Source organism: Eurytemora carolleeae, unplaced genomic scaffold, assembly GCF_000591075.1.
Source record: "Eurytemora carolleeae unplaced genomic scaffold, Eaff_2.0 scaffold1403, whole genome shotgun sequence".
NCBI lineage: Eukaryota > Metazoa > Arthropoda > Copepoda > Calanoida > Temoridae > Eurytemora > Eurytemora carolleeae.
In genome coordinates, this window is record NW_019397344.1 from 21,007 (window position 1) to 33,941 (window position 12,935).

General features: G+C 32.3%; 1 protein-coding gene across 2 annotated transcripts; it reads left to right on the forward strand.

Annotated features, from left to right (window-relative positions):
- The first annotated feature begins 4,180 nt into the window (after positions 1–4,180).
- On the forward strand, positions 4,181–12,753 carry LOC111713650 (glucosamine-6-phosphate isomerase). Of its 2 annotated transcripts, none has more exons than XM_023488573.1 (9): positions 4,181–4,237; positions 5,995–6,076; positions 6,551–6,655; positions 7,634–7,713; positions 9,386–9,531; positions 10,085–10,230; positions 10,842–10,931; positions 11,309–11,434; positions 12,529–12,753. In XM_023488573.1, exons 2-9 carry the CDS (start codon positions 6,002–6,004, stop codon positions 12,598–12,600), a joined length of 840 nt encoding a protein of 279 aa, XP_023344341.1. In that variant the 5' UTR covers positions 4,181–4,237; positions 5,995–6,001; the 3' UTR covers positions 12,601–12,753. The 2 variants fall into 2 exon arrangements, with proteins under 2 accessions (XP_023344341.1, XP_023344340.1); XM_023488572.1 differs by lacking the exon at positions 4,181–4,237 and adding an exon at positions 5,893–5,912.
- The last annotated feature ends 182 nt before the right edge of the window (positions 12,754–12,935 follow it).

Here is a 12,935-nt window from a genome sequence, read left to right on the forward strand (position 1 = left end):
AGAACTAATGGAATTAAATATGAGCTGAAATCTTTAGAATGTGATATCCTTAATCCCGATCTGTTAATTAATCTGGAGATTAAATTCATGAGGAGAACAAGCAACATTTAATCTGGAGATTAAGAAAAAGAGTGGATCAAGCATTAATCCCGATATCCACCATTCTAAAGTTCCCAGCTCCGTTTAAACAACAGAATAAAATCAGAAACTATAATTATGCCTGTTTTACTAGCACAGATAAATCAATACCAGGATGTGAACGCATGTACTGTTAACATATAGTTAGATGGTATGAGAAAATCTACCAGTATTACCAACTCCAAAAGAGGGGTCTAGGCCGGAGAGAGGATACAATTAATAGGCCCAAATCCAATCTTTAGGCCCATTAGAATTAAGGGTGAAGTCCCCCAACAACAACAGAAATTGGGGCGAACATTTTTTTTTGGCCTGAAAGCAAATTTTTGGTTCTAATTATAAATATTTTACCAAAATAGCTAAAGAATTTAGTCTTTGCCACAAACTCTGATTTTCTATAATCACTATATCTTTGGAACCAAATGTTGCAGACCTTAGATATTTCAAACTATGAATTCTGTTAGATCAAATAATCTGAGTTTGAAATAACAAAGGTTTACAACATCGAGTTCTAAAGATATTATGGTTTAAATATTTGATGTTGTTCCAAAGACTCAATTCCTTTATTGTGACTTTTGATTCAAATATATTCCAGCATAAATATCTGAAAAGAAAATTAGCCTCCGACCACATTCAATTTCCATTAAAATTTTGAAAATGCACGAAATTTTTTATACAAAATCTGCAACTTTTTTTGTATAGTTTTATTTATAAAACCAAGAGAAAATGTTCTCAATTGAAATAGAGCCCCCTGAAAGTAATAAATTATAATATTCATTTGTAAAGAATCCATGATTTGTTCCAGTTTTTATCCAAGGGAATAGGTTCAGACATCTCCATGTTTTAAACTTGAGTTTACTATATCAGCCTTGATGTATGAGGTTTGTGAAAAATTCTAAAACTCATGAAGTCATTTCATTCTTACTTTATCTAAACAATGCCTGGCTGTTTTCTTTACCAATTAAGATCAACAATTTTCATTCGGCCCAAAATTCGGCCCACAATTTCAGTAGGCCCAAAGCAATTTCATTTGGGCTGTTTTCTCGTTTTGGGCCTAAGATTCGGTCGGTTTGCAACACTGAAATCTCCCAGACCAATTCTTTTCAATCCTACTGCCTCATGTCAAGCAGTGTCTCATGCCTATTAGCTTGAATTCAAACTTAGAAAATAGAATTCCTGGTCCAAGGCAGGCGCGCCACTAGACATTTGGTTAGGGGGAAAAATAACACAAATTTTTTTGGCCCCCCTCCTAAACATTTTTAGGGGGGGGGCAAGAAAAATGTGTGTTATACTTAAACAATAAAAAACCAACCGTATATTCAGTTATAAGTCAACACATCTGATATAAAATGAAACAAGAAATCTATTCTGGAAGGGTGGCTTGGTCTTCCACGCGTTTACACATGCGTTCAAAACATTCTCTGGGTTGACATTTTTTAACAGCTGAATCTTCCTGCACAATAAAGATGAGAAGGCTTGTTATCCATCCCACTGCTATCGTTGACTACAGTTTATAAGTTACAAGTAAGCCTCTCTCCATACTTACAGTGCACTGGCATACTAAGAATAGACTGACTGTTTTACAAATAGTAAATTTAAAAAAAAACTAATGTGCAGGTGCGGATCCAGGGGGGGTCAAGGGGTCGACGACTCCCCTTTTGAAAAAGGGGGGGGTCAAGAGTATCTTTTGACTCCCCTTTTCTGGAGACTAACCTAAAAGTTTACTTTTGCTTTAACAAAAAGCCAGCATGAACATTGAAAGATTTATTGATCTGGCCCTAATGAACATTCATCCACAAAAGTGTTAAAAGCTTTTATAGACAAAAATCCCCGTAAAATTGAAATAATTATATTCAATAGGTTCAAGGTTCATTTATAAATCTAAATTTTTTAATAAAAAATAATTCTAAAAATACATATCAAAGTTGACAGGCTTTCTTTATTCTGAGATGGAATTTAAAGAATTTGAGCCGCGGTTTAAATCCACCAAACCCAGTTTAAATTAAGCGCCGGCTTAAATTTTGAAACATTTGATACAATTTTAAGTGGAACCAACCATATTTAAACCGCGGCTTAAATTTAAACCGCCGCGCAAATTCTTTAAATTCGGCTACTGGAAGATTAGATCTTATATCTATTTACAACTTATATCTATTTACAACTTTGCAAACTTTACTTTTAAAATACGCAATATTATTAAGACTTTGACCCCCCCCCCCTTTTAAAAAGCTGGATCCGCCCCTGCTAATGTGTGTTAAAATTTCTTTGCGATAATTGTAAAACTTTTTGTAATCCTTAATCACAGAATAAATATTTAGATTTTAAAACTTTTGTGAGGGGGGGGGGGCGAAAACATTTTCTAAAAGAAAGTGCTGTTTTCATGATTTGAAGTTAAAAAAACATCATTTGTTATTTTTTGAAAGGTTGGCTCTCATAATATTCATGGCTTGGTTTAAAAAAAATATACTTCCAACCATTTTTAGATGAACGACAAGATATAAATTAATTATAAATGTATGCGCGAACCGCAAAAAAAATTTAAAGCATAGGATTTATGATGATGAGAAGATTGTTCCTGAGAAACTTCTGAATTAGTCGGAGATATTCTTCTGCAGGGAGCTCAGGACTATCTAAGATTTCACCAGGAAGTAGCAGATGAGCACCAAACAAAGCTTCAGAGGCGGTAACTGAAGAATCTTCTCAGAAAACACTTCTTAATCCCAGCAACACCAAAGGCAAGTGAGTATGCCATTCAGTCCCAGCAAATCTAGCTCACAAGGATAGAAATATCTTTTTGAGGTCAAACCTTCTCTTTTAGAAAATGTAAGATATCTAAAAAATGATAACAATTTACAATGAGTGTATAATACAGTTGTTGACTTTAAAAGTCACTATAGTAAAATAAAGAGATCCAAATGGATATTTCTAACATTTATTTAAAAACGAAAGTTTGAAATATTTGCATATAAGACGGAGTTAAAATTGGTTGATTTAGAAATTAACAAAGGAATTAATGATGAATATTTGATGATACTTAATTTATATATAGATTGTNGGGTGCAAGACGCGTATTTGTTGATTAAAGTTTTTATTTTCAAAGCTTAAACATATTAAATGTAGACGACTTACATCAAAGCTATAATTTTAAAGAACAATTATCTTTACGAAAAAATTGGGGGCGCATATTAATTTCTCTTTCAATAGGAAATAAGACTTTAACTCTTCATAGAACCAACAAGATCTTACGTCTGTGTAGTGGTTTGCAGGAGACCTGTAGTTCCATGATGCAAACGTCTTTGGTGTCCTCTGGAAACCTTGAGGTCGTCTTTGCTGTTTTTTTTTCTCCAGTTATGCTTTAAAACACAGAAACTCGATAAGCATAGAAAATATTATTTAAACAGCTAATTCTCTAATTTTGTTTTAAAAATACCCACAGTTCTAGATTCCTTAACATCATTTGGTAAGTTGCTCCAGAGAGAAACCACTCTGACAGAAAAGAAATTTCGTCTTCTATTGTCTAAAACCTATTTGCAACCAAATTTTTGGTACAAGAGGTATTTCTGGCTAGTCTAGTCGGGGTTCATTTACAGTGCGGAACCAAATCTTAGATTTATATTTTCCTTGAATATATTACGCAATACGCATTGGATTAACTTCTTAATTTCTTCCGCATTTAGATAATAACAAACATTTGATAAAGCCTAAAGGACATCACATCAGTATAGAATTTAATCATTTATGAAAAAATATATAATGGTTAATATCGGTTTGTACGTGCTGTAGTCCTGAAGTTTATAGTTTATATAATTTACAAATCAACTTTTATTTTGAGACACTCTGCTTCTTTACCTTCTTTTTTATTACGTTTTGAATGTAAAAACAATTTCGTTTAGAAATTCTAAAAAAAGTTGCAATTTAAAGAATAAAGATTTTTTTGTAACCACTGAAAATTTGCTGGTTGTGAGGATTTTAACGAGTTTAACCCCGAAAACCAGATTTGATCTTAAATTCAACTTTCTTTTTAGAGGCTTCACCAGGGTTATACTTGGTATTTCAGTAGACAGTGGAGTTTTACCAGATCCGACTATACGACTGGTCAATGGTGATTTAATTTACACAAAGGAGTTGAGTCTTTGCAACAAACTCGAATTTTCTAATCCCTATATAATTGTTCAACCTGATGACGAAAACCTTAGACATTTCAAACTTAGATTATTTGATCTGACAGAATTTATAGTTTGAAATATAGAAGGTCTACGACATTGGATGGCAAAGATATTAGGATTAGAACATCAGAGTTTGTGGCAAAAACTCAATTCCTTTAAAAAGATTATTATTGATTGACTAACTATATTGATTAATTAAAAAATATTTGCGGATTTACAATTTTTTCGTGGATTTTAAACATTTTACGAACATTTAAAAAAGTTTATGTAACTATGATCAAGAATGTTCATTAACTCTATCAAAAAGATAGAGTATCATTTTGTCAAATCCGGTCCAAGCCCTATAACCAGATTATTCAGTGCAAACATATTTTTGAATATTCATACATTAATCCTGTATTCGGGTTTTAACAAAACATAGATTAATGCGACCAAATTTTTTTCTCATCAAAATTGATTTGGCATTTTTTTGCCATCTTCTGTAAATATTCATACCAAGACACCCAACAACAACAAATCAAGGACATTCAAGAGCGATATGAAAGATTCAAATGTATATTTTTAATTGTATCCTTTGATATTTGTAATAGCAGACATTTTTGACTGATATGATAAAAAATCAGATTTGTTTTTGTATTTATTCATGGAGTTATAAGGAGTTAAGGAGTTTTGAAATTTTGAAGTTTTGAAGTTTTCCAGTGTTGAAGTGTTGAAGTGTTCCAGTTTTGAAGTCAATAAAATAGGATTGATAATATCTTATGTCTGGCTCAGTTGCTAAAACTTCCGGAAATTGCTCTCGATATTTCGGACTTAAATAATTTGATTCGTCCCTAGTCCTGGGTGCTTACGTGGCAATTTATGTTGCGGCCCTAACTGTTAAACTGTCAAGCGTCGCATTTTCTGGAATTTGACAAAATGATATTCTGTCATAAAAAAATCATTAAAAATTGTGCAAATATTTATAAATGGTCAATGGAAGAAATTGTCAAAATATTCAGGAATAAAATTTTCCAAATATTATCGTCCCAATATATAGCCATGAAATCCTCTAAATATTTAGGTATAAAACTGTCCAGATATTAAGTGATTAACTAGTCCGAATATTCAGGGCTAACATCTATTAAAGGATAAAACCGTCCAAATATTGAGAAATACAATTGTCCAAATATTGAGTGATTAAACCGTCCTAATGTTTAGAGAAATACAATTGTCCAAATATTGAGAAATACAATTGTCCAAATATTGAGTGATTAAACCGTCCTAATGTTTAGAGAAATACAATTGTCCAAATATTGAGAGATAAAATCGCCCAAATATTGAGGGATAAAATCGCCCAAATATTGAGGGGTAAAATCGCCCAAATATTGAGGGGTAAAATCGCCCAAATATTGAGGGGTAAAATCGTCGAAATATTGAGGGGTAAAATTGTCCGAATATTACGGGATAAAGTCGCTTAAAATGTCGTATATCTAGAAGATAATCAAAAATCCTAAAAATATTCTAAAACTAAAATTTGATATCTCCGTCAATTTAGAGGATAAAAAAAACAGAGAATACAATTTTTGAAATCTCATAAATAGAGGAATACGGCAAATTTGTTTTTACAATGATGTATGTTTATAAAACTGTTATTTTTAATTAACAGATTAAAATTTTAAAATAATAATGATGTTTTTTCAATCTTTATTTATAGAATAAGAATGAAGTTGATTATCCGTGATACGAAGGATGATGTAGCAGAGTGGGCCGCTAAGTATATCATCAAAAGAATCAATGTAATTATTTTATTTTTCAAAATTTACTATTTTCCATGAGTTTTCGTTGTTTGTTCTGTGGCCTAGGCTAGGCAGCAGGCAGGCAACAATAAAGGCTTAGATCGGTGATTCCCGGATTTCTATATTTGCATGTTTACAATTTCTAAATACCATATTTGTTATAGTCATCCTTATTAATTCTGAGGCACTGAAGGATTCTCTTAACTTTCTTTAACCCTGGTTCTAGTATAATAATCTAATAGTTTAACCCTGGTCCTACTATCTATATATAATCTAATAGTTTAACCCTGGTCCTACTATATATAATCTAATAGTTTAACCCTGGTCCTACTATATATATATATAATTTAATAGTTTGCTCCTGGTCCTAATATATATATATTCTAGGAGTTTGCTCCTGGTCCTAATATATATATAATCCAGTAGTTTGCTCCTGGTCCTAATATATATATAAAATATATATATATAATCTAGGAGTTTGCTCCGGGTCCTACAAGATATTTTGTGCTCGGGTTACCTACCGGAGGAACTCCTCTTCCAATGTATTCTAACCTGGCAAGAGCACATAAAGCTGGAAAGGTAAATATATAATCAAAAAGAAAAGTTTTTTATTTTCATTCTTAATTTCAATTTCAAAAACTTTAGACTGTAAAGGAATTGAGTCTTTGCCACAAGCTCAAATTTTCTAATTCATATAACTTTGCAACCTTATGCTAAACACATTTGATATTTCAAACTTAGATACTCGATTTTAATTTCAAATTCATGTTTTTTTATGCTTTTTAGTGAACGTATCGTGTATCGAATCCAAATTGATTTACTTTATTGCCTTACTTTAATTAATTCAAATCAATTATATTCATTCCAATGTTGTGAACTCAATATAAAAGATTAAATTGACCAAATTCATGTAATAAATCGAACTGAAATTTTTTTTTCAAAGTTTTTATTTTCAACTCTTGATATTTATATTTTATTTTTCCATTATGAAAAGTGTTAAATTGCTAAAGTTTCATCTGATATTTTATATTTTATATTTTATATTTTATAGCTAGAAATCCGGAACTTACTTTTGTAAAGAAACCACAAATAAAAATAAGCTTTTAAGCGGAAAAAAGTTATTAACAATATAACGTATCGAATGTCGCCTTCCTTTCAAAGATTCTAAAAAACCAGATATTTTAAGTATTACCTCCTCTTAGGCGTTAAATATAACTGAATCAATTATATTTCCAAATTTCAAGAAACATATAGTATGCATTGTCACACGTCACACGGCCCTAAACCAACAATACCTACATAATGTTATGTTCTACAGACAAGAAAACTGAGTTTTTACCACAAGTTTGAATTTGCAATCCCTAGATTTTTTCAACCTAGAGGTGTAAACCTTCGATATTTTAAACTTAGACTATTTAATATGACAGAATTCATTGTTTGAATCAGGTTGCAAAGATATATGGAGATTAAAAATCCGTTTGTGGCAAAACTCCGTTTGTTTTGGGTCAGATTGGTTAGGCTGTTTTAGCGTTTATTTACTGTTTCCATGATATCCAGGTTTCCTTCAAGTACGTGAAAACCTTCAATATGGATGAGTATGTAGGAATACCAGAGGATCATCCTGAAAGCTACCATAGGTCGGATTTAGCTCTAACAAAACAGAGAAGAGATCGAAACTTTTGTGCGCAATATTGTTAATCTTAAACACTTAATCTTGATATTCAATGTGGGCAATTTTAGATTTGAGGATAAATGCCTGATCCCTTAATTAAAGTTATCGCTGCAGGGTATGACCATCACGAGTTAACAATTAATTAAATTAATCTGAATAATATGAAGACCACGTCCTTGATCCTAAGATTCACAACATAAAAGTTTTGACTTCTATGTAGATATTTGGTTTTAGAATCCAGCTTCTTGGATATATACTCTGTATTCCATGTCTTCTATTCTTTAGCCTGTATCTTCTGTATCATATTTCCTGTATCCTGTCACTGTCATAGGCTGAATTAGAATTGATTTCGATATTGATCGCTAAATCAACAATTGAATAACCCAAATTTTAAATTTAATCAGTAAATCTCAGGGGGCTGGATCTTAGCTACCTCTCCGTGTGTATTGGCCTGAGTGTACACTTGGGATAGTTTACTGATAAAGGATGTTAAGAGATTATGGCCTGTTCATACAGTACAAACATCAAATATGCAGTACGCTTTCGGAGTACAAGCGTATGGGGAGGTTTTGTATCTTGAATTTTACTCAGTTTTCTCAGAACAGTTTATTAACGATGAAATATTGCTCTGTAAAAGACTGAAAATGTACATCTTCCTATGAAAATGGAATCCTGCACACGATAAAGGAGTAGTGGATTTTATTAGTTACATGGAAAACAAATTCTCCATTTAAATATTTTCAGAAATCACCCCCGAGTACTGTAAACATAGAGAATAAAATTAGAGGGGAACTTAGGGAATCTCTCGGTATGAATTTTTTCAGTCCCTTTCAGCCTGAATGGGAGTTTAAAGTGTACAAATCATGTAAATGTTCACAAATTATATGGAGTAGAGTACATTAATACAGTATGTTCCCTAGACTATTCCTTTCAATTTCGAATTTTTTAAAGCTGTAAAATAAACTTTATAATGAATTAGGTGAATAAAAACATCATTTGATTTAAAGATAACGGAAAATCATCGTTTGTAAAGTGAAAGGCATAGAGTCTATGTGAAATGATCATTGGTCAATTATGAAACCAGCCTATTTCATAATTTGGTTTTCTTTTAACATTAAATTTAGATTTTCTATAAAATGATATTCCAGGGCCCAAAAGGTTATATAGCATAAATATGTGAAGTACACCTGCAGTATGGAAACAGTACAACAAAATGGCCGTTTTACACTTTTTTCTAGTAAATTCCCCTCTAATATATTTTCTATTCTCTTTGACTGTAATATACAGATTGACCTTTTGGAAGTGAAGTACTGGCCTGTACAATTAGTAAAGGATTAGCGTACATCATCACTCTATATACTATAACCTCGTTGGTAAATCTATCTTAATACGAGTTGATTGTTTTCCTTCTATCAACCTTAGTTGCATAAATCCACACTTGAAAATAAGCTATTTAAAAATATGAACGAAGATATCAGACAAAGGTTTATGACTAGAGTGTCACTTAAAACTACTTCTACGATTCTATGAGCATCCAAGTTAAAGGTTTCTGTTTTATTTGATGTTTGATTATGTACATGTTTGATTAGGTACATGTTTGATTAGGTACATGTTTGATTAGGTACATGTTTGATTAGGTACATGTTTGATAACTTCTTCAAGCATATTGATATATCCCCTGACAACGTGAATATACTGAACGGGAATGCTCCGAACCTGAAGAAGGAATGTGAGGATTATGAAGCGAAGATAAAGGAAGCGGGAGGAATTGAGCTGTTTGTAGGTAATAAATAGTATTCAATAAACTCCGGGAAATTAAAGACGACGTTAGGGGGAAAACTCCAGGAAAATCTGGGTTCCCAAGCTAATTATGTATAATCTAGCTTGGAAACTCAGCTTTACCTGGAAACTAATTTTTCCTTGTTAAAGTCAAATTACTTATTACAAATCGGTAAAAGGGATCCCGAGTTATGATCCAACATACAATTACAAACAAACAGAGGTTTCTTCTAATAGTGCTATAAGAGCTTTCCAAATTGGGGTCTAATTTCTTTTTAAATAGAGCCACCACAATTGAAAATAATCAGTTTTGAAAATTATGAACATTGATATCTAATTGATACTCGATCAGGCAAAGCTTTAAAGGGTACCGTTGTGAATCGTACATTGCCATCTTTGCATGGAGGTAAATTGAAGGAAGGGGTCATGAAATTGGAATACGGTATGTGCGCATTAATTCAGCTTAGTATTTAGTTACAATAAGGGTTCATTTCAAAAATAAAGTTTTTAATATTTTTCAGATTATTCCTAATTTTTCCAATATTTCCAATATTTAGGTGGAATAGGTCCTGACGGTCATATTGCCTTCAATGAGCCTGGTTCCTCCCTTGTCTCCAGGACTAGGGTGAAAACTCTAGCTCAGGATACAATACTTGCAAACGCCAGGTTCTTTGGCGGAGATATCAACGCTGTTCCTAAACAGGTAGTTTACTCATTTATTTACCCATTTACTCATTTACTTAATCATTTAGTAATTTACTCATTTATTTACTAATTTACTCATTTATCTACGCATTTACACATTTACTCATTTACTCATTTACTCATTTACTTATTTACTTATTTACTCATTTACTCCTTTACTCATTTACTCATTTACTCCTTTACTCATTTACTCCTTTACTCATTTACTCATTTACTCATTTACTCATTTACTCATTTACTCATTTACTCATTTAATCATTTACTTATTTACTCATTTATTCATGACTCTTTTACCCAAATGCTCAACCACTTTTTTACTCATTTTGTTGAAATTACGTCAAACTTTTGATTTTTACAAAACCACTTGTAAGATATTTTGTATTTACCGAAATTATTATTTTTGTAATTTTACTTCTCCAAAGGAAATGAGTTTTTGCCACAAACTCAAATTTTCTAACCCCCTTTATCTTTTGCAACCTTTGATATTTCAAACTTACACCATTTGATCTGAAATGATCCATAGTTCGAAATTTCAAAGGTCTACGTCAACAGGTTGCAAAGATATAGGGATTAAAAAATCAAAAAAGATAATAAATATTGAATGTTTAGGCTCTAACTGTTGGGGTTGGCACTGTAATGGAAGCTCAAGAAGTTCTTGTTCTAATCACAGGGGCAAATAAATCATATGCTCTTTATAAGGTTAGTGATCAAAGGGCACCCCCCTCCCCCTTGGGTTTAGGGCTCTTAGCTCCTCTGTTCAAAACTAAAGCCTATTGAAGAACACATTTTTTAAGCACATATTATAATAGCAGGAATGAACTGATAAACTCAAAATTTTTATCTTTTTTATAACTTTATAAGAATTTACATACAAGGTTAACCACAAAGGATGATACTTCAGAGAAGACCTGTATACGGGATTTAATAGATCCTTCACATTTACATAGTTCTCTCAAGTTTTGTCAAATTAGTCAGTTTAAGAACTATTCTAAAGGCAAATAACCAAATTCAACACTTAGATTGTCATAACTAAAGATTTTCAGGTCGATTAAGTCTCAACCCTGTATATTAACTAGGCCATTGAGGAGGGAGTGAGCCACATGTGGACTGTATCAGCCTTTCAGCAGCATGGAAACACACTCATGGTCTGCGACGAGGACGCAACCCTAGAGCTTAGGGTCAGGACGGTCAAATATTTCAAGGTAAGGACGTTAGTTTAGGACTAGAACAGTCTAGTTTTCCAATCTTAGAATGTTTGTTTAAGGCCAGGACGGTCAAATACATCAAGGTAAGGACGTTTTCGTTCAGGACTAGAACGGTAAAGTTTTCCAATTTTAGAACGTCGGTTTAAGGTCAGGACGGTCAAATATATCAAGGATAAGAACGTTCGTTTCGGACTAGGACGGTCAAGTTTTACAATTCAAAAACGTTTGTTTCAGTTCAGGAAGGTCAAATACATCAAGGTAAGGACGTTCGTTAGGACTAGGATGGTCAAGTTTTCCAAATTTAGAACGTTGTTTTAAGGCCAGGACGGTCAAATATGTCAAGGTAAGAACGTTAGTTTAGGACTATTGGACGGTCAAGTTTTCCAATCTTAGAACGTTTGTTTAAGGCCAGGACGGTCAAATACATCAAGGTAAGAACGTTTTCGTTCAGAACTAGGACGGTAAAGTTTTCAAAATTAAGAAAGTTTTTTTTAAGGCCAGGACGGTCAAATATATCAAAGTAAGGACGTTCGTTTTGATTTGGACGGTCAAGTTTTCCAATTTAAGAAGGACAGGATGGTCAAATATTTTAATATGAACAGGACGGTCACACTTTTTTAGATAAGGACATTAGTTAAGGAGGTGAAATATTTCAAGGTGAGGAAGTTAGTATAGGATAACGACGGAGGTAAGATTATGGTCTCGAGACGAAACAAATGAGAAGACTTTAGCTGCTCCTTCTTATTTCTAAACTTATTGATTTATTTGATTTCTACCTGATCAATTATCATAAAACAGACTTTGACGCTTGAAAGCTGAAGGTCATGTCGTCCAAAGGAATTGAGTCTTTGCCATAAACTCAAATTTTATAATCCATTTATCTTTACAACCTGTTGGTGTACTCTTTGATATTTCAAAAAGAGTTCATAGTTTTGAATATTTAAATTCTGCTACATTGGGTTTCTAAGATTTAGGTATTAGAACAGAAGGTTGTGGCAAAGTTAAGACTAAATTCCTTAAATATATAACTCAGAAATACAATAAAACTTATTATTCATTTTTATTTAAAATTTATGGCAATTTGTTTTTAGGATATGTGGTCGGTTCATCAAAGTCTGAATGAGGATCTATCTGAGAAGGCGATGAAAAAACTCTCCTTCTAACTAGAACACGGAATGGAATGTCGTCTTCAACTATTTCCATCCTCGGTTCAAATGTTATCCAGCATGAATCTGAATTGTGTCAAGTTTGTGCGTCAATCAGACAAAAATCAATAGTTTGTGCTTAGAAGTTAAAATAAATATCTATTATATAAATGATGTGTAATCAATTATCAGATATATTTACTTTGTGCTGCTTTGTAAGAGCTGGATTATGGATGTTATGTTGTGTAAACATGTTAAACCTTATCTTCTAAACTGTTTTATTATTGATTGTCCATAAATCAGATTTAGCTGGATTGGATGGAAGCTGTTCGGATCTCGTGCTTGATTGACAT

Bases quoted from the DNA above. Each gene is read 5' to 3' on its own strand.
- LOC111713650 (XM_023488572.1), top strand. The intron at 10,932-11,308 runs GTTAGTGATCAA...TATATTAACTAG, and splicing joins AATCATATGCTCTTTATAAG to GCCATTGAGGAGGGAGTGAG. The intron at 11,435-12,528 runs GTAAGGACGTTA...ATTTGTTTTTAG, and splicing joins GGACGGTCAAATATTTCAAG to GATATGTGGTCGGTTCATCA.